At 38.9% G+C, this 25,416-nt stretch overlaps 1 protein-coding gene across 3 annotated transcripts in view; it reads left to right on the top strand.

Annotated features, from left to right (window-relative positions):
* Positions 1-21,811, top strand: part of LOC144505224 (matrin-3-like) — an 81,636-nt gene extending 59,825 nt beyond the window's left edge. For all 3 annotated transcript variants that reach the window (XM_078231225.1, XM_078231227.1, XM_078231226.1), the window contains 8 exons: positions 1,957-2,043; positions 2,526-2,666; positions 5,297-5,428; positions 5,964-6,016; positions 7,017-7,431; positions 10,499-10,835; positions 15,720-15,841; positions 18,496-21,811. In XM_078231225.1, the coding sequence (XP_078087351.1) occupies positions 1,957-2,043; positions 2,526-2,666; positions 5,297-5,428; positions 5,964-6,016; positions 7,017-7,431; positions 10,499-10,835; positions 15,720-15,841; positions 18,496-18,561 (1,353 nt within the window). In that variant the 3' untranslated portion in view covers positions 18,562-21,811. The remainder of the gene's footprint in view (positions 1-1,956; positions 2,044-2,525; positions 2,667-5,296; positions 5,429-5,963; positions 6,017-7,016; positions 7,432-10,498; positions 10,836-15,719; positions 15,842-18,495) is intronic.
* Positions 21,812-25,416: the final 3,605 nt, after the last annotated feature.

A 25,416-nucleotide genomic window follows, 5' to 3' on the forward strand; every position in this document is an offset into this window, starting at 1 on the left:
GACAAGTCTAGCTTGTTGAACTGCTGACCACCAGATAATCCAGCGAATAGGTCTTTGATGAACGGTATAGGGTACTGGTTGACACACACTACTGGATTTATCGTCGCCTTAAAGTCCCTGCAAATTCGTACAGAACCATCAGATTTACTAATTGGGACAATTGAGGTTGCCCAATTGCTCATTGTTACAGGTTCAATCACTCCATCCTTGACTATTTTTTCTTGTTGCACTTCTATCTTCTGTCTCACTGCTTAAGGCACAATTCTTGCCTTGAAACATCTACGGTTGCTATCAGATTTGACCTTACGCTTTGCCTCCACTGCAGTCATGGATCCTAGGGAGTTCTCAACCACCTTCTCCAGAGGTTTTTGCAGCGTGTTCTTGCTGTCAACCAATTGGTTAAATGCTCCCCAGTAAAGCTTGATTTTATATGTTCTTTCAAAGAGTGCAGGAGAATTTCCCGTTACTATATGCAGAGGTAATTCTGCTGATTGACCATTAACTTCTACTTGAACCACGATATATCCCTTCAATGGAACTACCTCCTCAGTATAAATTTGCAGAATTATGTTTAAAGGTTTTAGTGATAAATGTTTAAGCTTCTGATTGTTTATACTTTCTGGGAGAAGTGGTATAGCTGCTCCTGTATCTGCTTCCATTTTTACTTCATTTCCGTCTAACTTTGGGTAAACCCAGACCTTTGCGTATCCCCTTGCATGGATAGGACACCTAGTTTCAATTCTTGGATCTTCTCCAGTCTGGTATCATCTTGGAAATTTTCATCGTCCTCAGATACTTTGTAGACCCCTTTTGTAAATCTTGACATTTTCTTGTGTTTGCACATCTTGGAGGTTTGCAGAGTATGTTGTGTCCAACACGCCTTCATTTTGTGGCCCTTCTTGCCACAGCTTTTATGTTTATTTTCTCTGCTCTAGCATTCATGTGGCAAGTCCCCCACCTGGGCATATCTATGGCATGCTTGCATTTTAAGAGGTTTCTTTCTGTCAGTTTCCATCTTATATGGTTTGGTTCCAGCTCCAATTTGAGAAGCTCCTTTTGCGGCCAATTCCATGGATACCATGAATACAATAGCAAGTTTTAGTGTTAAAGCAGTTTCAGTGAGCAATTGTCTTTGAATTGCTTCATTTCAAAGCCCACAAAAAGCCTGTCTGACAGTCAAGCCAGCCGAGGGTCAAGCCAAACTCTCAATTTATTGCCAGCCGCCTTAATGTTGCTACAAATTGTGATATATTTTTGTCCTCTTGGCTCCATTGATAGAATCTGAAGCTCTCAGCAATTGTTAGTGGTTTAGGCTTCTTGGGATGAATAGGCTCTGAAGCAAAGCAAAGGTTTTCCACCTTACAGTGCTAAGGAAAGCGACTACTTTAAGTTCATCCAGTATCCTATTTGCTGCAAGATAACATTCAAATCTCTCTTCTTAAGCAGTCCATTTTCCACATTTTCTCAAACACTTCCATGGCCCCGCCATTGCAGTACTGATTCTTAGGTTGTAGTACTTATTTAACCTTTTCTTCCCTTTTTTTTACTCTTAGAAATTTAACTTGTATTACATAGAAAGACATACATAGAAACCCTACAGTACAGAAAGAGGCCATTCGGCCCATCGAGTCTGCACCAACCACAATCCCACCCAGGCCCTACCCCCATATCCCTACATATTTACCCACTAATCCCTCTAACCTCTCTAACCTACACATTTCAGGACACTAAGGGCAATTTTTAGCACGGCCAATCAACCTAACCCGCACATTTTTGGACTGTTGTTTCTTTAAATTTTTGGACGATTGTTTCTTTAAATTATTTCTTGGCTGGACTGTGACTCAAAATTGGAAAAAAATCCAATTTTTTTTTTCCTTGATTATTTTTATAGCAAACACCGATCTGCCTTTAAATTCTGATTTATCTTTGTTTTTCGTTTGTGGTTTGTTGGAGCAGTTGCCTTTCCAGAAGCAGGGTCACCCTGAGACACAGTATCCGACGCCGCCACGTGCGACGGAGAGCCCGAAAGGAGTCTCCAATTCAGTGAGTAAAATTATTGATTTTAGATTTGTTCCCTTATTTACATAATCTGTTCGTTTTCTAGGGGGCTTTGAGCCCACCTATTTATTTAATAAATGCTATGTTCACCAACTATTACTTTTCTTGCACCTGATTCTCCTTGAGCTATCTCGATGTTGAGTCGATTTAAAAAAAAAATGGAATGGTCAAGAGTGCTTTTATCAACTTAAAAGTTAATATTCACCTGCAGCAAGTGCTAAACAAAATCTGTTTCCACGGCTAAATTAACTGCACTTTTGATCGATGGTATGATGGTCCCCTGAAAATCGACTCTTGACTCAAAGTCCAGATGAACTGGCGATGAGACTGTTTTCTCATCGCCAGTTTTGTTTAAAATTGGCCTTTGTTGACGATCTTGCTGGAAGACACCTCATCACCAGTTTTGTTGAAAGTTAAGGTGCTGGCGGTTATGTGGTTTAAATAATGTATTTTCCATTCATGTTTAGGGCAACGAAATTGAGGAACGCAGCCGGGTGGTCCACATCAGCAACTTGCCTTCTGTTGGCTACACTGATTCAGAAATTGTATGCCTTGGTATACCCTTTGGAAAAGTGACCAACTACCTACTGATGAGAGTTAAGAATCAGGTGCTGTGGAATTCAAAATGTCAGCAATAATGTGAAATATTTTATGACTGAGTAATAAAAGGAATTGAGTTAATTGGACCATATATTACTGTTCTGCTAGTGAGGAATGTTTTTTTAAAAATAATAGCCGCCAAATATATACTGGAGTGTGACTTGTTGGCATTTCAATGGTTGCAAGATTTTAATACTGTATGTTCCAAAGGATTCAGGACTCGCCTTGTTCAAGCTATTTAAAGAGTGTGTCAACCTTTTGGCTAAGATCAAGTGTGGTCTGCTAATGCTGCACTTGGTTGAGGTCATTGGGTTGCATTTAAGCTTCATTTTCATATGAAGCAATTTTTAAAAGCGGCATCTCGGCCTTTTGGCTAAGATGCAAATGAGATCAAGCTTTGGAGGCGGAGACGTCCTCGTACTCCAATCAGCTTGGCTCATGTAGATCAGGCCCAAGACAGGGTAAAGGGTTGCATACCCTGTCTTGTCAGCATGGATCGGAAATGTCTCAACTTGTTGAGACTCTGAATTGGACTTGATTTGATTGAATTGGAAAAGTATAGAAAAAAAAGAGTGTGTTGCAAGTTCCTTGATTTTGCTTCTTTATCCTGTTAGGATTTGACAGTTGTAATCATTCAAATAGAATTAACATTTATTTTAACTTAGCATTTGTTTGGTTATTTGGTTCTAAAACTGAGTGTGTTTTAAGGGGGGGAGAAACTTCCATTGTTTAGTGGAATTCTGACTTTTGCAATAGGGAATTCTGTCCTTTTATATTTTTCTGACTTCTGTCTCCCAACACCAGGAGGGGAGAGCTTCAGAAATCCCAGTTCACTGCAGGTCATGAAAAAAGTACGAAAATTACATGATTCCATGTCATGAATTTTCAGACCTTTTTGTCATTGGCTACTCTCATCCTTGTGGTTAGTGGAAAGATTTTAATACATAACTTGTTTTTAGTGCAATTTGCTACAATCTTAAGTAGCACACAATTTTTTTAATTTCTGGGGAATGAGCAATGCTGGCAAGGCTGACATTTACCATCTGTTCATTGCCTTTGAAGGTGATGATGGTCTCCTTGAACTGCCGCAGTCCATTTCATGAAGGTGCCCCACAATGCTGTTGGGTAGAAATTATGTCTTAGTGACAATAAAGAGGCAACTAAGTATATCCAGGTCAGGATAGACATGGAGGAGATGTTGAAGGTGATCGTGATATCATGCACCAGTACTGTAAATGGGAAGTGCTCCATCCAACCATTCCCCTCTCCTTTTACTTTTGAGTCATGGGCAGTTGATTCATTCAGCTGCACTAGCTGTTGCTTCACTGATCCAAGTTTTGAATTAATTATTGGCTACAGTAATATCTGCAAATATTAAGATAAAATATTGACATCACGACATGAGCAGAAAAATGAGATGGGTGGGAGTAAAGGTATATATGAATAGTTAGGTAAAAATAGATGGTCAACTATGAAGATGACCTATATTGGTGCGGTTGTGACATCAGTGCTGTTCTAAAAGTGGAAACAATAAAAATAATAAGAAGGCAGAGTAACTGAGTCATGCATTTTATAATGTTGAATGATGAAACTCGTGTAAAAGCAGAAGCATTTTAAGTGAGGTGGGAATTACTTGTTTCTCACATTATAGAAGGATATTAGGGATGATGCTTTGTTAGATTTAAGGGATTATTCAGAATTGATAGTAAATATTTGAATTGTTTCTAAGGATCGTAGTATCATTAGATATATAGCAATAAACCTGCTTAATATGAAGGCTCTGAACTAACACAATGAGAGAAAGGAATGTCTGCTGCCCAAATATATATTTTCTTGGAAAGATGGTGTTAATGTTATTTTTCCTGGTAAGATTCCTGGCCATTCCTAATTATAAGTGAACTTCTTTCAAAGATTGATTATATGGCTGCGTATAGTCTATTTCTGCTGTGGTGCTGAACCTACTGGAGGGGTGGCACAATGGTTAGCACTGCTGCCTCACAGGGCCAGGGACCCTGGTTCGATTCCGGCCTTGGGTGACTGTGTGGAGTTTTCACATTATTCCCGTGTCTGCGTGGGTTTACTCCCACAATCCAAGGATGTGCAGGTTAGGTGGATTAGCTGTGCTCTGTGCACGGGGTTACAGGGATAGGGAGGATGAGAGGGGCGGCACGGTAGCACAGTGGTTAGCACTGCTGCTTCACAGCTCCAGGGACCTGGGTTCAATTCCTGGCTTGGGTCACTGTCTGTGTGGAGTTTGCACATTCTCCTCGTGTCTGCGTGGGTTTCCTCCGGGTGCTCCGGTTTCCTCCCACAGTCCAAAGATGTGCGGGTTAGGTTGATTGGCCATGCTAAAATTGCCCTTAGTGTCCTGAGATGCATAGGTTAGAGGGATTAGTGGGTAAATATATGGGGGTAGGGCCTGGGTGGGATTGTGGTCGGTGCAGACTCGATGGGCCGAATGACCTCTTTCTGTGCTGTAGGGATTCTAAGAAGATTCTAAGAGTGCCTTGGTAATGCCCTTTCGGATAGTCAATGCAGACTCAATGCGCCGAAAGGCCTCTTTCTGCACGGTTGGGATTGTTTGGTTGTATTCCCAGTCTTAGTTACGTTTCCTAATGATCCTTTGTTTCAACTACAGGTTTTCCTGGAAATGGAAACACACCAAATAGCAATGGCCATGATTGAGAAGTTCAAGAAAATACCCCTTATGTTCCATGGCAGAGAGCTGAAAGTATATTTGTCTCAAAAATATAAAAATCTAGTATTGAGGGTAAGTCATATGTTAATGTTAAATTTTATTTATTAGGATTGAGGCCAGTGAGTAGCTGGATATGGTTATTGAAATGTTGACTTTGGGATTTGCAAAATCAACCTGTTTCGCTGGCACACAAAAATGCCCTTTCAACTTGCATTGCTATTGTGGCATCATTTACCTCAGCCAAAGCATACCACTGCTGCCTGAGTAGAACCAACACTGTCCCAGTAAACAATGTTGCTGAGCAGTACTGACTGGTAATTTAAATAGCTAAATAGTTGGAAGTAGATATTCACAGTGTGTACCAGAACAATTGAACTGCACATGCAGAATGACCTCATAAAAACGTGGAATTTACTGCTGGGTTTGATGCTTTAGTAACAGAATGATGACATACTTTCTCATACCCTTAATAAGCAAATTATTTAAATTGTCTAGCATAAGAGCTCCTTCATGAAAGAGTTAGTATTGTACTTTAAGAATTCTCTGCCTACTTCAAGAATTAACTCAGGTGGCAACAAGGGAATTGATATTTTATTTCTTCTTTCAGAAACAAGGCAAAGGAGTTGACGAACTGTTAAGAAACAGAGAGCGAGAAAACCGGTAAGCTGTGTACTTAAATGTTCTATTTATTTATGTTGGCTAAGTTTCAACAGTAACTCATTGAGAATAATTTAAACTTATTTGAGGGACAGTTAAGCAAATGTAATTAAGCTGCATTAGATATTAATAATTTAGAAATTTCCCTTTAGAAATATCTGCAGTGTAAGTGTTTTGTAAATGTTTTTTTTGGAGTTTGGTGCAGTTTGACATACAGGCATTAGCAATTAGGCAGATGCAACAAAGACAGCTCTGCTATACACATTTCTGCTGCTAATTTCAGAGCATCTTTGGTGAAAGCTTGTGGGTTTGGTGACAGCCATCATAGATAGATTGCAGCATGTGGAAAGGAGAGAAAAAATTAAAGACCTTAAAAAAATTGGTATAATCTTTCCACTCGCTCACTTAACCACCAATTCTTTTCAGACTAAATAACAGATTTGTTTATAACCTTAAGAGAGCAGTGTACTCTCCTGGAGCATCAAGGCATCTATTTACATAGCAACTAATGTTCAGACTTAATACTCTTCTAAGTAAAACAAAAATCAATAAATTAAACACAAATGAGGTGGGGTGACAGCCCCTGGTGGGGCACTAAATCTTCAGTGTTTATAGGTGCAATTACTAATTAATTCATAATCATGGACAACTTAGCTTTGAATTCAGAGTGATTTTAACCTGCCAATGTCATCATTTGATGCTCCAGTCTTAAGACGGGAGCAGAAAGCAAATGCAATCATCCGCGAGTAGATTCAAAGCCGGTATATTTTTGTTTTGTATTTAGTCCATTTCCTAATGCTGTGAGTGATTATTAATTTTCCTATGTTGACAAATTCTTGGCATCTGTTCTTTTAACATCAACTAAAATCAGGAGCTTGTAATCAAAGATACAAACCAACAGTGTGTTGAAACTCTGGCCTTTTTCTTAAGGAAAGCACTAATGATGGCACTTTTTGAAATGCCTAATAGTTCAATTCATGTTTTCATGGATGTTTGATTTCAGGAAAAGGGGTCGTTCTCACAGTCCTCCTTCTAAAAGAGCACGATCCCCCAGCAATAAGAGAAAGGCTCAAGATAAATCCAAGAATTCGAAGGAAACAGACCATGAAAGTACAGAGATGGGCTCTCCTTCGATGGAGGAAAATAAAGATTCCAAACAGACGGAAGGAGAAAATATTGCAAAAGTAAAGTCACAGGGCAGCCCTTCGCCAGACACTGATAATGATGAAGAAGATGGAGCAGAAGACTTACTGTTGGCCTATGATGAATCAGTGAAAGCCAAGTTTGAACCTGGTGATGATATGGAAGTGGAATTGGAACCAGATATGGAAGTCGGGCACTTCAGCGAATGTGAAACTAAAGAGGAGGCTGATGATGCTGAGTCAGGTTCTCAGATCTCAGCACGATTATCTGGAAAGGTAGGCATAGTTTGTTTAAATATACTGACAATTTAAAATGTTAAATATGTGTGATTTGGATTACAGAAAAGGGTGAAACTTGTTTATGGATTCATGCTTTCCTAACAGTGTTCATACCCTTTTTATTCAGGTGTTATGAATGCTTTTGTATTCTTGCATTTGTCATTTTTCAGTCTGGATTCAGTTTAGTGTGTATTTGTAGTATAGTGATAATGGTTGTATGCCATATTCTATACTAGAAACAGAACAAAGGTTCAAGAAGATAAAGTTATTATAGCAGTTATCATGCAATAGAAGGTTTTTTAACATGAGTATTTGTCTATTCTCCCCTCCCTTTTACAAGAACTATTTATCCTGCTGCAGCTGGAGTCTGAAATGAGTTGCTGTTCCTAAATTGCAACACGGCAGCACAAAACAATGGTTAAGAGCACACCCAATGCTTTTCATGTAGCCTTCACATACAGATTGAATATTGCTATTCTCTTGGGAGGTGGCGGGGTGGACATATAAGGAGGTTGTTCTTTTTAAGAAATTCATATGAGTGTAATCTTGTAGCATGATTAACTTGGAAATCTTATATACTCGGCAAATTATTTTCACTTCCATGTGAACAATGGATGAGAATTGCTGTGACCCCCTGCATGCTATTCTTGCGCTGTTCTCTACTGTAGGATATCCCCACTTCCAAAAAACCATCATTCTCTTTTGTTCCTCTGATGTTACGTCACTAGATGGGGCAGTTCTCATTTTCTATCTGCTTCCAAGATTTTGTTCTTTCAATTTAGAAAACTGTACATGGACCTGGCCTTCAGAGAGTTTGTACTTGTACCTGGCCTTGCATTGGATAACCTTTTGATTTTTTGATTTGATTTATTATTGTCACATATATACAGTGAAAAGTATTGTTTCTTGCGCGCTATACAGACAAAGCATACCGTACATAACGAGAGAGCACAGAATGTTGTGTTACAGTTATAGCTAGTGTGTAGAGAAAGGTCAACTTAATGCAAGGTAGGTCCATTCAAAAGTCTGATGGCAGCAGGGAAGAAGCTGTTCTTGAGTCGGTTGGTACGTGACCTCCGACTTCTGTATCTTTTTCTAGACGGAAGAAGGTGGGAGAGAAAATGTCTGGGGTGCGTGGGGTCCTTAATTATGCTGGCTGCTTTGCAGAGGCAGCGGGAAGTGTAGACAGTCAATGGACGTCATAATTCTTGCAGCACTTGTGCTGAGAATCTTGATGACTTGTTATAGTGACTTCACTATGTATTATGGCATATGATGTGGAGATGCCGGCGTTGGACTGGGGTAAACACAGTCAGAGTTTTAACAACACCAGGTTAAAGTCCAACAGTTTGCGGTGTCGATGGTAGTCATGATTTAACCTGGTGTTGTTAAAACTCTTATTATGGCATATGGTCAGCAATGAGCAAAGCAGAATATCCATAGGGAAGCAGTCCCACAGCTACTGGGCTGAGACTACATTAACCATCCCTTTGCTTTCACATCAACTACACCTCAGTCACCAGGCCATTTCAGTTCACCTGATGGTTTGCTTTGATGTTGTGAATCACATCCAGCTTTATATTTGCATTAACTTTTCAAAGGTACGAATCATTTTAAAATCCAATCAACTGCTCAGTTTTCCACCATCCACTTCTCTACATTTGACCAAACTCAACAAATGATTGATCGCTTTGATACTGATAGTTATGCTATTTGACTTCACTGGTCTCCTCTTCAAACTAAAGTAAATGAATAAAGCTAACCAATGTTACAAAATTCTCATTTATTTGTGAAGAAAGGCAGATAGCTGCTTCATAAGAACATAAGAAATAGGAGCAGGAGTAGGCCATCTAGCCCCTTAAGCCTGCTCCGTCATTCAATAAGATCATGGCTGATCTGATAGTGGGTTCAGTTCCACTTACCCGCCCGCTCCCCATAACCCTTAATTCCCTTAATGGTTAAAAATCTATCTATCTGTGACTTAAACACATTTAACGAGGTAGCCTCTACTGCTTCATTGGGCAGAGAATTCCAAAGATTCACTACCCTCTGGGAGAAGAAGTTCCTCCTCAACTCTGTTCTAAATTGACTCCCCTGTATTTTGAGGCTATGCCCCCTAGTTCTTGTTTCCATTGTAAGTGGAAATAACCTCGCTGCTTCTACCCTGTCTAGCCCCTTCATTATCTTGTATGTCTCTATAAGATCTCCCCTCAACCTTCTAAACTCCAATGAGTACAAACTTCAGGTTTATACTTGGGGAAAGGAGGAAGGAAGAAACGAGAGAATGTGTAGTTAGATTTGGGGAGAAATGGTGAACATCGGAATGCATATTATTTTAAAAAGGATAGAAGAATGGTGATGAAAATGTATGAATAATATTAATATCCAGTGAGTCAGTACTTGGAACTGTCTATCGAGAACATATTGGAGTCCATTTAAGCACAGAGGAACTCTCTGAAATAAAATAATATTTGTAGAGCCACATTGGTTTGTATAGCCTAACAAAAGTTTTGGTGAAAAAGCCTTTGGCCATTAATCAAGTGCTGCTTGATGACGTTTCTAGTTTTGAGTGGTGGAGTATAACAGTTGCTGACTTGTCTTTGGACCGTTCATTGATTGTTGGTGGTGTCTTTAGCACTATTTAGCAGAAGCTGCCTCAGCTCCAGCATTGATCCAGCTGAATTTCAACACTAAATCCGAAAGACCTTTTATATGGTCTTTACCTGTAGAAACATCCCTTTTTACCTGCCTGTTTTCTCTGAATTCTTTTTGAGTTTTCGCCTCACTGTATGAATTTGTTTTTTACTCATTTGCTTGCTTTCAGAATGTCTGTAATTTAACTGTAAAATGAAATTATATGCAGTGATGGTTTTGAGACAGTTGTCTCTTTACAGGACTCAAACCCAAAAAGGCCAGTTTTCTTATTCTGTTTTCTTATCCAAAAATGACATTGGAGCAACCAAACATCTTATAAGTGAACTTCTCTGTACAGCAAAGCCGTTGAATCACATTTTGAACCTGTGACATTTTATTTGTACTATTGTAATTTTTTTTTTCACTTCAGAGATCAGAAGGCATACGGTGTCCAGAATATGTAGATGAGTTTTTTGCCCTTGATGAGGTTGATGACCCGCATGGTATTCTGGCTCCGAAAATAAAATCTGTCCAAACTGACAAAATGGATGCTGATGTTAGCAAAGGTGAACAAGATGCTGAAAGACAAAGGTTTAATCTAAGAAACAATATGGATGAAAACCCTGAAGCTGATAGAAAAACCGATGAAGAAGCAAAGGGAAACAGTTCCACAATATGTGAAGAACCATCAAGTGAACAGATCCAGGCGCTCTCTCCTCTTCCAGATGAATACAAGCTTGGGCCATATAAACCCAACAATCCTGTAGGTAAGTTTTCTTTAATATTCATAGGATGTAGGTGACACTGGTAAGGCCAACATTTATTCCTCATCCTTAAATGCCCTTGAGAAGAGCTACCTTCTTGTATACAACTGAGCAATTTGCTAAGCCATTTCAGAGGGAGTTAAGAGTCAACCACATTGTGAATTATGAAGTTACATTTGGGTCAGAGCATTTCGAGATGGCAGACTTCCTTTCCTAAATGATATTAGTGAACCAGATTTTTTTAATCACAGTCCGATAGTTTTATTGTCACCATTGCTGATGCTAACCTTTTATTCTGGATTTTTTATTTAATGAATTTAATTTCCCCAGCTGCTGTGGTAGGATTTGAACTAGTTTCTGAGGATCACTAATTCAGCATTCTTAACGTTAATTACTTCATTCCTTAATTTTTTCTTTTTTTTCCCATACAACTACTGATTCTTCAAGTGATTTTTAGCAGGTGCTCACAGGCATTTGGTATCTCCCCTAAAAGCTAACTCTTCATGGGTAAGCCTACATGATATAGGAGGTTTTCAGTCTATGCAAGCATACTTCCCAGCAGGATAAGTGATAACCAATCATATGATAAACCTTGAATTATTTTCCTTTCCCTAACCTTCAGGTGCTAGTTGTAACAGCTCCTTTCCTTGGCAGGGATTAGTTAATTCAACACTGACAGTCAAATCTAGGACATTATGGTTTATTTGGCGCAGGACTGCTCGCAAAGCGCTACTCTATTTCCTTATTACTCCTGGGTTATGATAGACTTCAAGACCCCAAAACAAAAAACTGCCAGAGTTGGCCATAATTTGATTAATCAATCTACCACATGAATCCGGGGAGGGGGGGTGGGGGGTTTGGGCATGGTGGCACCGTGGTTCGCACTGCTACCTCACAGCGGCAGGAACCTGGGTTCAATTGCAGCCTTTGGGTAACTGTCTGTGTTGTGTTTGCACACTCTCTCTATGTTGTGTGAGTTTCCTCCCACACTCCAAAGATGTGTGGGTTAGGTTGATTGGTCATGCTAAATTGTCACTTAGTGTCAAGGAGGTTAGCAGGGTAAATACATAGGGTTACGGGGATAGGGCTGGGTGGGATTGTTGTTGGCGCAGGCTCAATGAGCTGAATGGCCTCTCTGCACTGTAGGGATTCTAGGGTAGCAGGTAGCATTGCTCACTTTCACACTTGCAGCTTATTTCATTTATATACACGCTTTCTCAACTCTTTTAAAATACTTATTTTTCCTTTTAAAACACCCCTGGGTCTGGCTTTCAAGTTTACAAACTACTGTTGGAAGAACAATAACCGAACAAAAAAAAAGTTCAGTCCTTTCCAGTGGCTTTCTTTTTTTTATATTTGTTCACAGGAGACTGTCTCTTGTCATCCCTTTGACTCTTGTTCATAGAATCATAGAATGCTACAGTGCAGAAAGAGGCCATTCGGCCCATCGAGTCTGCACCAACCACAATCTCACCCAGGCCCTATCCACATATCCCTACATATTTACCCACTAACCCCTCTAACCTATGCATCCCGGGACACTAAGGGGCAATTTAGAATGGCCAATCAACCTAGCCTGCACATCTTTGGACTGTGGGAGGAAACCCACGCAGACACAGGGAGAATGTGCAAACTCCACACAGACAGCGACCCGAGCCGGATTCGAACCAGGAACCTGAAGCTGTGAAGCAGCAGTGCTAACCACTGTGCTACCGTGCCGCCCATACCGTGTTGCCCTCTCCCTTCTCCTCCCTCCCTCTTGCCCCTCTCTCTGGTATCATTGATACTTTGGTATGGTTTGTATCGTGTTCCTTTATAATAAAAGTGCATCCTAGCCGTATCAGGTGGTTATTAGATTTAGTGTCCAAAAGTGAGTCCATCTGCATTCATTTTATGGTACCATACAATTCTCATTTGAAGTAGCCTAGAAACATTTCACTACAGCTGATTAAAAGTACTGTAATTTTCTGATTCTTCATGTTGTAGTGTATTTGCCAGATTGCGTTATAATGTGTACATGATTCTGTCTCACAACATTTTCCAACCATTTTCTCTTCGGCCACCAAATTTCAAACTTTTTGTTGTCAATCATTCTCACCCCTGGTTGATGCACTGAGTATGATTTTCCAAAATTTCCTAGTTCTCGAATGGTCCTAGCAAATTAGAAGTTAGCAAATCTAATGTTACTGTTATATTCCAAGAAAGGAAGAAGAGCTAAAAACTAAAGGTCCATTAGCCTGGCATCAGTCATCAGGGAAACTCTGTAATCTACTATTAATAAAATTGTAACACTGCTGTTAGAAAAATCTGAAGTATGCCCAACGCAGCTTTGCAAAAGGGGCATAGCGTTTGACAAGCATATTCTTTTTTGAGGATATCCAGTAGGATCGATAACAGAGACCCTGTAGAAGTAGTATGCTTGCATTTCCAAAAGACATTCAGTAATAAATATAATAAAGGTTATTATGCAAGGTAAAGGCTCACAGAGTCGGGGTAATATATTAGCATGGATGGAAGATTGGTTAAGCTTTGAGGAGTACACACCTGATTTGTACTTTGTAGATGGTGTACAGACTTTGTGGAGTCAGGAGGTGAGTTATCTGCTGCAGAATTCCTAGATTCTGACCTGCAATTGTATCCACGGTATTTATATGGCTAGTCCAGTTCAGTTTCTGGATAATAGTAACCTCTAGGATGTTGATAGTGGGGGATTCAGTGATGATAATACTACTGAATATCATGGGCAATGGTTAGATTTTCTCTTGTTAGAGATGGTCATTGCCTGGCATTTATGTGGCATGAATGTTACTTGCTGCTGCATTTGGTCATGGATTACTTCACTATCTGAGTAGTCACAATTGGTGCTTAACATTTGTGCACTCGTCAATGAACATCCCCACTTCTGACTTTATGATGGAAGGAGGATCATTGATGAAGCAGCTTAAGATGGTTGGGCCTAGGACACTACTCTGAGGAACTCATGCAGTAATGTCCTGGAACTGAGATGATTGATCTTCAACTATCTTCCTTTGTGTTAGGTATGACTCTAAGCAGCAGATGGTTTTCCCCCTAATCTCCATTAACTTCAGCTTTGCTGGAGCTTGCTGCCACACTGGGTCAATTCAGCTTTGATGCCAAGAGAAGTCACTCTCACTTCACGACTGGAATACAATTCTTTTGTTCCTGTTTAAATCAAGGCTGTAATGAGGTCAGGAGCTGAGTGACCCTGGCGGAACCCTAACTAAGCATCAGTGAGCAGATGATAGCGCTGTTGATGACCCTTTCTATTGCTTCACTGATGAAGGAGAGTAGACTGGGCAAAAATTGACCAAGTTGGATTTGTCCTATTTCTTGTGCACAAGACTTACCTGGTCAATTGTCTACATTGCCAGGTAGGTGTCACTGTTCTGGCTCTACTGGCACAGTTTGGCTAGTTTTAAACAGAAAACCCTGGCTCATGCACAGCTTGTTGGAGCAGTTGCAGTGTAACTTCAGAAAGTGACATTGAGGGTAAAGCCCTTTTCTCCAGAGTGAAAATTGAACTTAAATAAAACTAATTAGCTGCCAAATTCAATGTTCGTGATTCTTGTACCAGTTGAACCTGTGTGTGTCTTGAATGGCAGTGTCACCAGGCAGGAACCGGACTACACAGTAGAAATCCTAAATTTAAGAGGACTAAACATTTTGGTCCATTGTTGCTGTTGATTTCTGTATTTTGAGTTAGCTGTAGACCTACATAACTGGCTCTCGGTATTGTTTCTCAGTCATAGATTCTTCATTGAATAGGTTAAGTAACAGATGAATTAAGAAGCAATGGCCTAATATTATGGTTGTTTTGATCCAGAAAGTGCACTTGCCCATTCTCTCCTCCTCTCCCCCCCCTCCCTCCCCCGTGCTCTGCCCGCAAAAATATCAGCAATTCCGAATCGTGCTGCACAAACCTATGGGCGGGGCTTAATGCGCCTGGAACCCTGCAGCTCCCTTCAGCAGCTCCAACTGCACATGCACTCAAAAAAATGATAGGAATGCTGCTCCCCTGCCACATCCCTGCCTCCACCCCCTCCCCCCGATCTCAAGCAGAGAGCCATTGGATGCTCAGCACCTACCTCCTCACTAACTGAGCCTGAATCAAACTTCTATGGAGTATGTCTGTTTTGCGCCGATTCTGGATGGGTGAACGGGGTGGTGAAGGGGCAAGTGCTGGTAAAGTTGGGAGTGCAGCCCATTAAGTCAATTTAAATGCATGCAAATGCAATTAAATTGACGTCACGCCCAATTTGGGTGTGGTCCTGATCGCGGCCATTTTAGGGCCTTGGTAAAGGGGGAACTGGCACGGAGGCGGACACAGATCACGCTACTCGCCTCATGCCCGACTTTATCAAGTTTTCGTGCCCGAAAACAGGTGCAACGTGATGATAAAATCGGGCCCATTGAGTTTTACAACACAAAAAATGCTGTCAAGCATTGAGTAACTAACAGTGCTTGATAAAAGCTCGATACTAATGTTAATACATCATCTTTCATAGTGTCAGGCATCAGAGTAGGTACTTTTAAAATATTTTGTGAACTGATGTACCACATCACCCCATGACTTGCCTTTTTAATGGAAAATGTATGCTTCTTGATTAAGCACATTGGCCCTGCTATTCTGTAGATATTAATAAACACTCCCTGCATATTTGTAATTTCTGTAAGCTGGTATACAGCCTGTAATATCTGAACTACATTACCTTTTAACTTTTTTCCTTCCATATATTCTATACCAGTTTGCTTTGCATTGCTGTGCAACATATCCAGGAATAATATTTACAGTGTCTGCTTTGGCAATATTTAAGTACTTGCACTGGAATGATCAGAAAGCTAATAGAGCATTATACTCTCTTTCAGGGTTAGATTATGTGGTTCCAAAAACTGGCTACTATTGCAAACTCTGCTGTCTCTTCTACACAAGTGAAGAGACAGCGAAGCAGACTCACTGTGGCACTGTTGATCATTATCAGAGACTTAAGGTAAGTCTGAATGTTAAGGGAAGTAGATTTTTCTTTCTTTCCACATGTGTCCCTTTTTGAAGAAGTTCCTTGCTTTGAAGAAGCTTAGCTTTCAGAATAAGGAACACAAAGTTCGAATAGTTTCCAATTTCTATCTTTAGTCATGCAATCTAAGCCAGGCAATAAAAACAGGCAGTTTCAGAATGTGGAGCATTTCTTCTAGGTAGCCCAAGTGTGGAGTTCTGTATTGTCAGAAGGGGGGAGGGTCAAATAGTGCATGTAATTCATGTGAAAAATAAAGTATTTCAGACCATCTGTGTGATCCTATTAAGTGGAGGATGAAAGTTTGAAGAATGAGACAACCATTAAATTGCTGGTGCATTGTTTTTTGTAGCAACACATTTTTTGGTGAGATAGATTTTTAGAAGATGTGTTTCCACTTAGATTATCACTATTGAACTCAACAAGAGTTAAACTGAGCAGCTTAATTGAGCAATTTTTATCCTATATTGATATGGAAAAATGAGCATACGTATATATGATATCTCATCATGCACTGAAATATATATATATATGTGTGTGTGTCTGTTTTCGTTGCAGTAAAGCATGGGCAATTAGTTATATTTACAATTGCACGTATAGGCGAAATTGCCTAAACAATTGCTTGAAGTGTAAGTTGATAATTTGACAAGGGCAGCAGGCCATCTGGGATCTTGATTAACAATAGGCAAAATATTTCTTCTCTTTAATCAATGAGATTGAAGGATTGAGAAAGATACCGAGGAAGGGCTGAGAAAGTTAATTAGGGTGGGTGAATTCAATGTCAAGTCAGGTACATCAAGTGAGGGAAACATTGGATTGGGAAACATAAAAGAGAAAAGACAAGCTAAAATTAGACATTTTTAAATCTAAAAGTTTTCATCTTGAAGTAACTTTTAATTGTTTATTCCCTTCGCAAGTGATGTTGACTGGCAACCATTAATAATTATTACATCATTAAAAGGATCATTGCATTGTTAATTACTAGACTTAACTTTGTCAGAAATTGCTGGAAAATCTCCAGGTCTGACAGCATCGGTGGCGAGAGAATAGAACTAATGTTTCAGGTCTGGATGATCCTTCGTCAGAGGCGAAGACAAAGAAAACAGGACAAGATTTATTCTGTAACGTCGGGGGGTGTAATTGACAAAGATGTCATGGACAAAAAAAAGGGAATGTAAATGGTAGTAAAGACTTGAGAATGGTGCTAATAGCAGCCCATTAAGAGATCGGAATGTGTAAATGGCAGAAAAAAGGTGCAGAGTGTCAAAGGACCACCTGAGGCATGTGGCAGATGTCCTTGTGAGAGGGGGCAGAACACAATGGAGAAGGAGATTTTTAAGAAGTGGACAAATGAAACGATGGAAGTAATACAAATGGATTAATAAGCTAAAAATAAATGGAGTGGAAGTGGAGGAGAGAGTTCATGCTCTGAAGTTGTTTAACTCAATGTTAATTCCAGAAGGCTGTCAAGTGCCTAATCGGAAGATGGGGTGCTGTTCCTCCAGTTGGCGTTGGACTTCACTGGAACATTGCAACAGTAAGAAGTTTAACAACTTCAAGTGGAGAGGATCTCCAAGAGGTTGTTAAACTTCTTACTGTGTTTACCCCAGTCCAACGCCGGCATCTCCACATTGCAACAGGCCATGGACAGACATGTGGATAAGAGAACAGGATGGTGTGTTGAAATGGCAAGCGACAGGAATGTTTGGGTCCTGCTTGTGGATGGACCGAAGGTGTTCTGCAAAGCGGTCACCCAGTCTGCGTTGGTCTCTGATGTAGAGTAGATCGCATTGTGAGCAGCGAATATAAAGCAGATTAAAGGAGGTGCACGTGAAGTGCTGCTTCACCTGAAAAGGTGAGCTTCGTGGGCTGCTTTTAGCACCATTCTCAGCCTTAACTACCACCATTTACATTCCCTTTGTCTTTTTGTCTATTACATCTTTGTCAATTATACCCCCCACCCCCGTTCCGCCCTTACAGTATAAATCTCGTCCTGTTTTCTTTGTCTTCAGCTCTGACGAATGTAAGCTCTGTTTTCCACCTCCGCAGATGCTGTCAGACTTGCTGAGATTTTCCAGCAATTTCTGTTTTTGTTTCAAATTCCAGCATCCGCAGTATTTTCTTTTAGACTTAACTTTGTGTTTGAGTTTTACTGGCAATTAACGTGGAAATAGAAACTCTGAAAATTATGGGACGTTAAGCTTAGTGAATTGGTACAAATCAGCCAGAAACTGGTGGTAGTTTTCAATTTATGGGATAGCTCGTCTTTCCTACAGATTGCTGGCCTATTTATGCTTTAATAGCTACATGCTTTGTTTATATGCCTTTTTGGCAAAATCTGGTTCATTGCATTGCATTAAGGGGTTATATAAGCAAATATGATGCAATCCTCATTGCATTTTGCTGTGGATCAGGATTCCTAGGTGGCTGCGTAAATGCTCATAAGGGCATTTTCATTTTTATTACTGTAAAATTTATCATGAACATTTGTAATAAAAACAGAATTTGACTGATTGGTGCCCTATAACTCACTGACACTGCTTGTCGTCGTCTTTCAACCAGGCACGGTGAGGGTTTTCTGTGGCAATGTCCGTGTTACTATTTTAACATATTTTTTTGCTATACTTTTAAAGAAAACACTGGCCAAGCAAGCAATGGACTACTGGAGAGAAAAGCAGCAGCAAATCATTCAGGAGTAACTGAACAAGAACCTGGCAACCAATGAGAAGCATAATTCCAGTATTACCCAAAACATTGAACACAAACTGACAACCCAGATGGATGTGGTCTTTTTTGCAGTTTATAAACTGAAAACATTTACTTGAGTATCGTGCTCTAATGTTGAAAAACCTAGGAGTATACAAAAGTTTGAGTTTTGAAACATTGATATGTCACAGCTTTCATGTTTGTTTTTTTTAGTTTTGAAGCTTCAGTAAGTGTAACTCCAATTGCAGCAAACCACATATCCCTCCAGCTGTGAAACCCAAGTCCCAATGCCTCAATCTTGAACACAGTATGATCTCTTGCTATGAGCTGCTTCTCACCACTACCTACATTAATGTTTTATAAAGCAGTGATTATGCCTTCAGTGCTAACAATATGAAGCTTCAAACTTTTTTTAAAAGGTTGATTTGTTAACACCTGAATATAACAAAAACATCTAAGCAAATACATCCAACATGCAGTATTTGTCTCTGGTTAAACATCTGGAATTGGTTTGTGAAGAGATGAAGTGCTAGTTATGTTTTGTTGAGCTAATATAAATGTTAACAATGTAACTGGCAGTGTTGGAAAAAAGTAAAATACTCTTTCGATAGAAATCCATTTTGAGAAATGTAATGAGAATGATTGAAATGTTAAATGAGAGTGAATCTCATCCATCATTATTCCTTGGCTTGTTTAAATTGGAATATTGAGTTGTATTGGTTATGTTTTCAATTGTAAAACCATAAATAGGGAGTTTGTAATCTGGGTTGTGATATATTGGACCAACACTGACATCCATCCATCTCAACCCAAAATGAGCAAAGTTTTGAGGGTTTTCCTTTAACACCTATAAACAGTGGAAAAATACAGCACATTCTATTTTATTGTCTTAAAATAGTTGTTTCTACATTCATTCAGTGAATTTTCATCTGCAATTTAGGAATTATTGTCACCCTGCAATATAAATCAGCTAAAGAAATGCCATTGTCTGGGAGGTCTACATGTACAAAGTGCGACATTCTTAAGGTTGTTTCGCCTCCATCCCTCCCCATGGATTAGCAGTAATTCACATTTTTCTGTGAACTTTCATTTTTTTCAGAAAATAAGGTTATGTACAGCAAGTACTCTACCATTTTTACTTTTGTAAGCATGCTGAAGTAGCATATTCAATGCTTGGTGTAATGTTAGGTAAACATGCAGTTATAATTTATAGCAAACTCTCAATCTGCAATTAAGAGTGTTTTACAAATATCATTCTTGGTCATATGAATTTTGTTTATACCAGATCTTATTTAGCTCATTTTACTGATTACTGTCATGCGCAGTTTTTGTTAGGACCAATGAATCAGTTAATGTAACAGCTGTTTTTTGCGTCACACCCGTAATTGTAGAAGGTTTGGTCAGTGATTGAACAGTGAAACAGTTTTTTTTAAAGATCTCTAATGTATGATTTTAAACTGTACCTGATGTTGCAGTTTCCGGTAACTTGTCTAGTCCTAAAGTGATATGTGGCAACTTCACCGAATCTGGATGGATCAACATTCTAAATCTGGAACGCAATAAAACAAATGTGTATTTTGGAAGTCCCCATTACTGTGTTTTGTAGACTGAAGTAGATTCTTTCAGGGCGCTATCTAGACTCTGGTGTGGGCATTCCATTTGGTTTCTTGAGACCTTTGTACTTCAGTTCATTCATACGGATTGCAGCACAATGCCTGACGTGCATAGTGAAATCGGAGTCTTCATTCAACATGACTGCCTGAGAGAATTTAAATATTAAAATTGTACCTGTGTGAAAACCCACAAAGACAGACGTGCAATGAAAAAGTGAGGGTTATATTGCTAAATTTATTTCACAGGATTGTATGCTGCATTCAATGTATGAACTTGCGAAATGGATAATTAAGAGGCATGAACTTTGTTGGTTGTTTTCAGATGTCACATTTTCCAAAGTCTTGTGCAATTGTAACTCAGTTTTAGATACTCATGTTGCTGATGCATCAGTAGTGTCATGCATGGACTCGGAAAGGTCACTGTAAATTCTTGCATATTGTGTCGTAAGGATATTCAAAATATCTTTGCCATTAATAACAAAAATTGAAAATTCCAAGGGAACCAAAAAAACTCAAAATAACAGTTTGACTCCATTAGACTAATTAAGCCTCAGACATTGTTTTTCTGTTGGTTGCACATTTTCTAAATACTATCTTGTTGTTTATTTAGAAAGTGTAGAAAATTTAAGCACATATTTTAAAACATTTTAACTCTATGTGGAACATACAACAGAGGTGCACTAAAAGTCTAATACCCCTCAGAATTATTGCAAAAGCTATGATTATTGTGTTTTGCTGCTGATAAGGTGTCAAAGATCAAATTTAAGAACATTGAGGTTTCTGTCACACTGTCCTAAATTTATCTGAAGTGACTTGTTTTCAGTTTGCCTCAGAGTCTAAATCAGATCCTTATCTTCATCTGCAGTTGAACTCACATAACTTGCTTTTGCATTTCTAAGAGCAAGCTTGCTTGTCTATTCGATCTACAAGTGTATTTAGTAAACTGCTGAGAGATGGTGTTGGTATTTAAAGTATTCAGACATACAAAATCATTGCCGATTAGAACTGTGATGTACTCTTGCTTCTTGTTTAAATCTGTGGTCTTTAGTAAAGACATTGTTTTGTATTCAAACTGTTTAAACATTTTTCCTTGATTTTGATCTGTAATGAACCCACTGCTGTACAAAGAAGCCTTGGTAGATCATGCCGTCCAAACATATGGCCAGAATTGACCTGCTAGATTACTCTGTCCATCAGCAGTATATGCCTGGCCTGGGTAGAGGAGTATTCCCAGTTCTTGGGCAGCATGTGAAAGCCAAGTTGTTCCCCTTTGGGAGTGATATATGACTCCCAAATGATGTGTGAAATTTCTGAGAACAGCTAAACACAGGATACTGCAACGAGCAGTAAATTGGAGAGTAGATTAGTTATTTGAAAAATGGGGTAGTTAATGAAGTGGGCCGGTTTCCTTTTATTTCATGTTTGATTGCAGTGTTGTTTAAAAATGTTTGCTTTTAAACTTTCTTCAACCTTGATGTGTCCAGGATCAGTTGGAAAACAAGCTTTAAATGACAAAATGTGAAATTGTTGGTTTATTTTGTTTGTTTAAAATTGTGTTGTTGAGAAGATTGGCTGGAATGGAGAACCTGTTATGCCTGAACACTACACAATAAAAATTTTATATCGTTATTGGTGACAGATGGTGTTAGGAGAACCAACTCCTTAATTTGTTTTTTGCCTAGCAGATGTAAGAGTGATAAACCTTGTAGTATTGAGACAGACAGACAAGCAAGAATTGGGAGGACAATTTAATTTGTGTACAAACAGAAAATCTCAAAACCAAAACAAAACAGACACATGATCGCTGCTTCATATTTCAGTTCAGTTCTGTTTTCTCTCCGGTAAATAACATGTGAATTCCAGCCCCACTACAGAATTTGAGCATGTAATATGGGTTATCATTTCAATCCAGCACTGAATCTTGTGTTACACTGTTCAGAGGGGACATGACAGCACAGCTTGTCCACCTATTTATTTAGATTAATGGCATTATGCAAAAGAGCATAGTGCTCTCCACGAGTCCTAGCCAAGATTCTTTCCTTAACCAGCATTACGAAATATGGATTATCTGGTTTTTGTACCATTATTAAATGTCAGACACGGTCCCAGTTTCCACATTGAGTGGATGAAATACTTGGCTAATAAATAGTAATGCAAGTTAGAAATTATATTAAACTAGTTACAGAAAATGAAGGATAGGATGAGAGCAATAGAGAAAACATAACTATAAACTCATTCATTCATATAAAGATCTAGGCATCAACTATCTACTTAAATTTTTGAAATAATGCGGATTTAAGAGTTGCTTTGGTTGCAGTTGGCAAGCTGGGTATAAATTGTGTTAGTTTTTCGAAATGAAGTTTCCATTCAAACCCATTGCATTATTGTGAAAGTAAAATCTTCCATGAACCAGTGTATTGGCAAGAATAATAGAATGTAATTATTTTTACAGCTGAAAATGGGATTATCACAAAATCCATTTTTACTAAGTGTTTAGCCCACAACCTGTGAGTAATCTTTTTAAATTATCGCCAGTGAAGAAGTGCAAGTGAAAACTTACCATGCTCTTTTTTCCATATGTAGCCTTTCAGTGTAATGTTTTAGAACTGTTAAAGATAGCAGAAATTAGATTTATGCTCATTTTAACTTGCTTAAAATTCTGTAGTGTTTTATGCTGGTATATATTATATGTGGGGGATGTTTTAATCATAAGACCTTTGTGTCCAAATGGAGGGATCTAATTTGTAGAATTATGGGAATTCTCCTTCCCGGAACTGGTTGATATTCCATCCATGTACAGAAAAAGCTCAGGGTATGAACATTATCACAACACATCAGGCCTAGCAAATCCAGAAGAATTGATAAGAAATTCTGAAATCTACATAAGAAATAGCAGGAATAGACTATGAACCAACTCTGCTATTCGGTACGATATTGGCTAAACTCACTCAGCTCTATTTTCCTACATCCCTATCCTTTGATTCCTTTTGTATCCTAATTAATTTAACCTCAGTCTTGAATATTCTAATCAACTGAACATGTACAGCACTCTGGGAGTTAGAATTTCAAAGAATCACAGCCTCTTGAGTGAAGAAATTTCTCCTCATCTCAATCCTAAGTGGCTGATCTGATCCTGAGACCATGTCCTTCAGTTCCAGACACTCTGACCAGGGGAAACTGCTCCTCTGTATCTCCCATGTCAAACCCTCAAAGCATTCTATACATTTCAGTGAGATCACCCCTCATTCGTCTAAATTCTGGAGAATATAAGCCTATTTTACTCAGTCTCTCTTTTGTCCTCTCATCCCAGAAATCAAGCTAGTGATGTCATTTCATTCCCAAAGGCAAATGGATCATTCCTTGGGTAAGGAGACCAAATTGAATATGGCACACCAAGTTTGATCTCTTTGTAAGAATGCCTTACTGTTATACTCCAATCCCCTTGCAAGAAAGGCTAACATACCATTTACTTTATTAATTGGACACATGAATCTCTGGATACCAACATTTATCGGTCTCAACTTGGTTATAAAAAAAATCCTCCCTTTCTATCAAGATGGATAACTTCATGCTTCCCCACATTATACTCCATTTGTCAAGGTAAGTTGAGCTGGAGACCCCACAGTACATCAGGTGGGTGAAATGAAGTTTTGCTTTGCTAACAGTTTGTAAACTGTTCTAGGCAGTTGAAACTCCTTATCCTTTTCATTTTTTATATATTTTTCATAATTTTGTATTTATGCTCTATCAAATTTGCATCAGTTCATTTTCCGCTGGTTCTCTTTTTCACTACCACCAGTTGTTAAGTATCAGTGTTGACTTAGTAGCAGCATTCTTGTCTCAATGAAAAGTCCAACTTGAAGTATTTAAGCTTATAGTTGAGTGCAGCACTGTGAATGCTGCACTTGGTGGAGTGTGCCATCTTCAGATGAGATGTTAAACCCATGGTTTGAGTGCATTTTATAGGTGGGTGTAAAATATTCTACAGTGCAATTCGAAGATAAGTAGAGGAGTGCTTCTAACCAATGTTTATCTTTCAATCACCATCATTTAAATACTTTTATTGCTGTTGGTAAGCTGAATGAACAAATTGGCTGCTGCATTTACCAACATTACAAATGTAACTACATTTTAAAAGTAATTGACAGTGAAGCACTTTGGGACACCTTGTGAGGAATGCTATATAAATTCAAGTTCTTCACCATATCTTTATCTGACAAGAACTCCGTCTTGTAAATGTCCTTTTTCAGTCAGTCTCTCCCCTAATTATTGTATCTCAAGAATATGAAGTCTCATAAGTTACTATATATATCAAACACATCATTTTAATACTCTCAGCCTATATTCACACACAAATCATTAAGTCTCATAAATGCATCATCCTTTATCTCTAAAACACACATGCTTGCCTTCCATGCATCTTTCCGAAATGTGAATGTTTCACCTTCTGGCTGCTTATTGTTAAGTTCAAATTTCATTTCGCCTCCAGATTCATTCTCTTCCATCACTAGTTTTCCAGAAACAATTTCACACTAGTAATTTTATCAAATAATGACTTGTGAATTGAATATTTCTCAAATGTTTATTCTTCATTGAGCTTTGCTAATTTTCCATTAGCAGAAACATCTCATAGCACTATCAGTTAAAATCCCCAGTGCTCAAGCTTTGTTTAAAGTTCACATACCTGAATAGCACCAACATTGTAGTTCCCCTCTGCATCATGGCTAAGATTAGCAAAATCGTTTATCCCTATTGTCTGGATTATTTGCTAATTCAATGCTGAATGTTCAAAGATCAATTTACCATTTCAAACTTAAACCTCCAATCAATATAAGGTAAATAGTATGTTGGACATTCATAAGGCTTTCAACTTCATCCTGCTCTATCAACTCTACACAGCATAGGGGTGACAGTGAAGTACATTTGAAGTATTTGTTTTAGTCCCAATAGTTGCGAGGCTGTGGCATAGCGGTATTGTCACTGGACAATTAACTCACTGGAGGAGGCAGCTGCAGCTCCCCAAATATCCCCATCCTTAATGGTGGGTGAGTCCTGCACATCAATGCAAATGATAAGACTGAAGCATTTGCAACAATGTTAAGTGGTGATCCATCTTGGTCTCCTCTGGAGGTTCCCAGTATCACAAGCCAGTCTTCGGCCAATTTGATTCACTCTGTGATACCAAGAAACAGCTGAAGGCACTGGATACTGCAAAGGCTAGAAACCCTGACTATT

The sequence above is a fragment of the Mustelus asterias genome, chromosome 16, assembly GCF_964213995.1.
Source record: "Mustelus asterias chromosome 16, sMusAst1.hap1.1, whole genome shotgun sequence".
Classification (NCBI taxonomy): domain Eukaryota; kingdom Metazoa; phylum Chordata; class Chondrichthyes; order Carcharhiniformes; family Triakidae; genus Mustelus; species Mustelus asterias.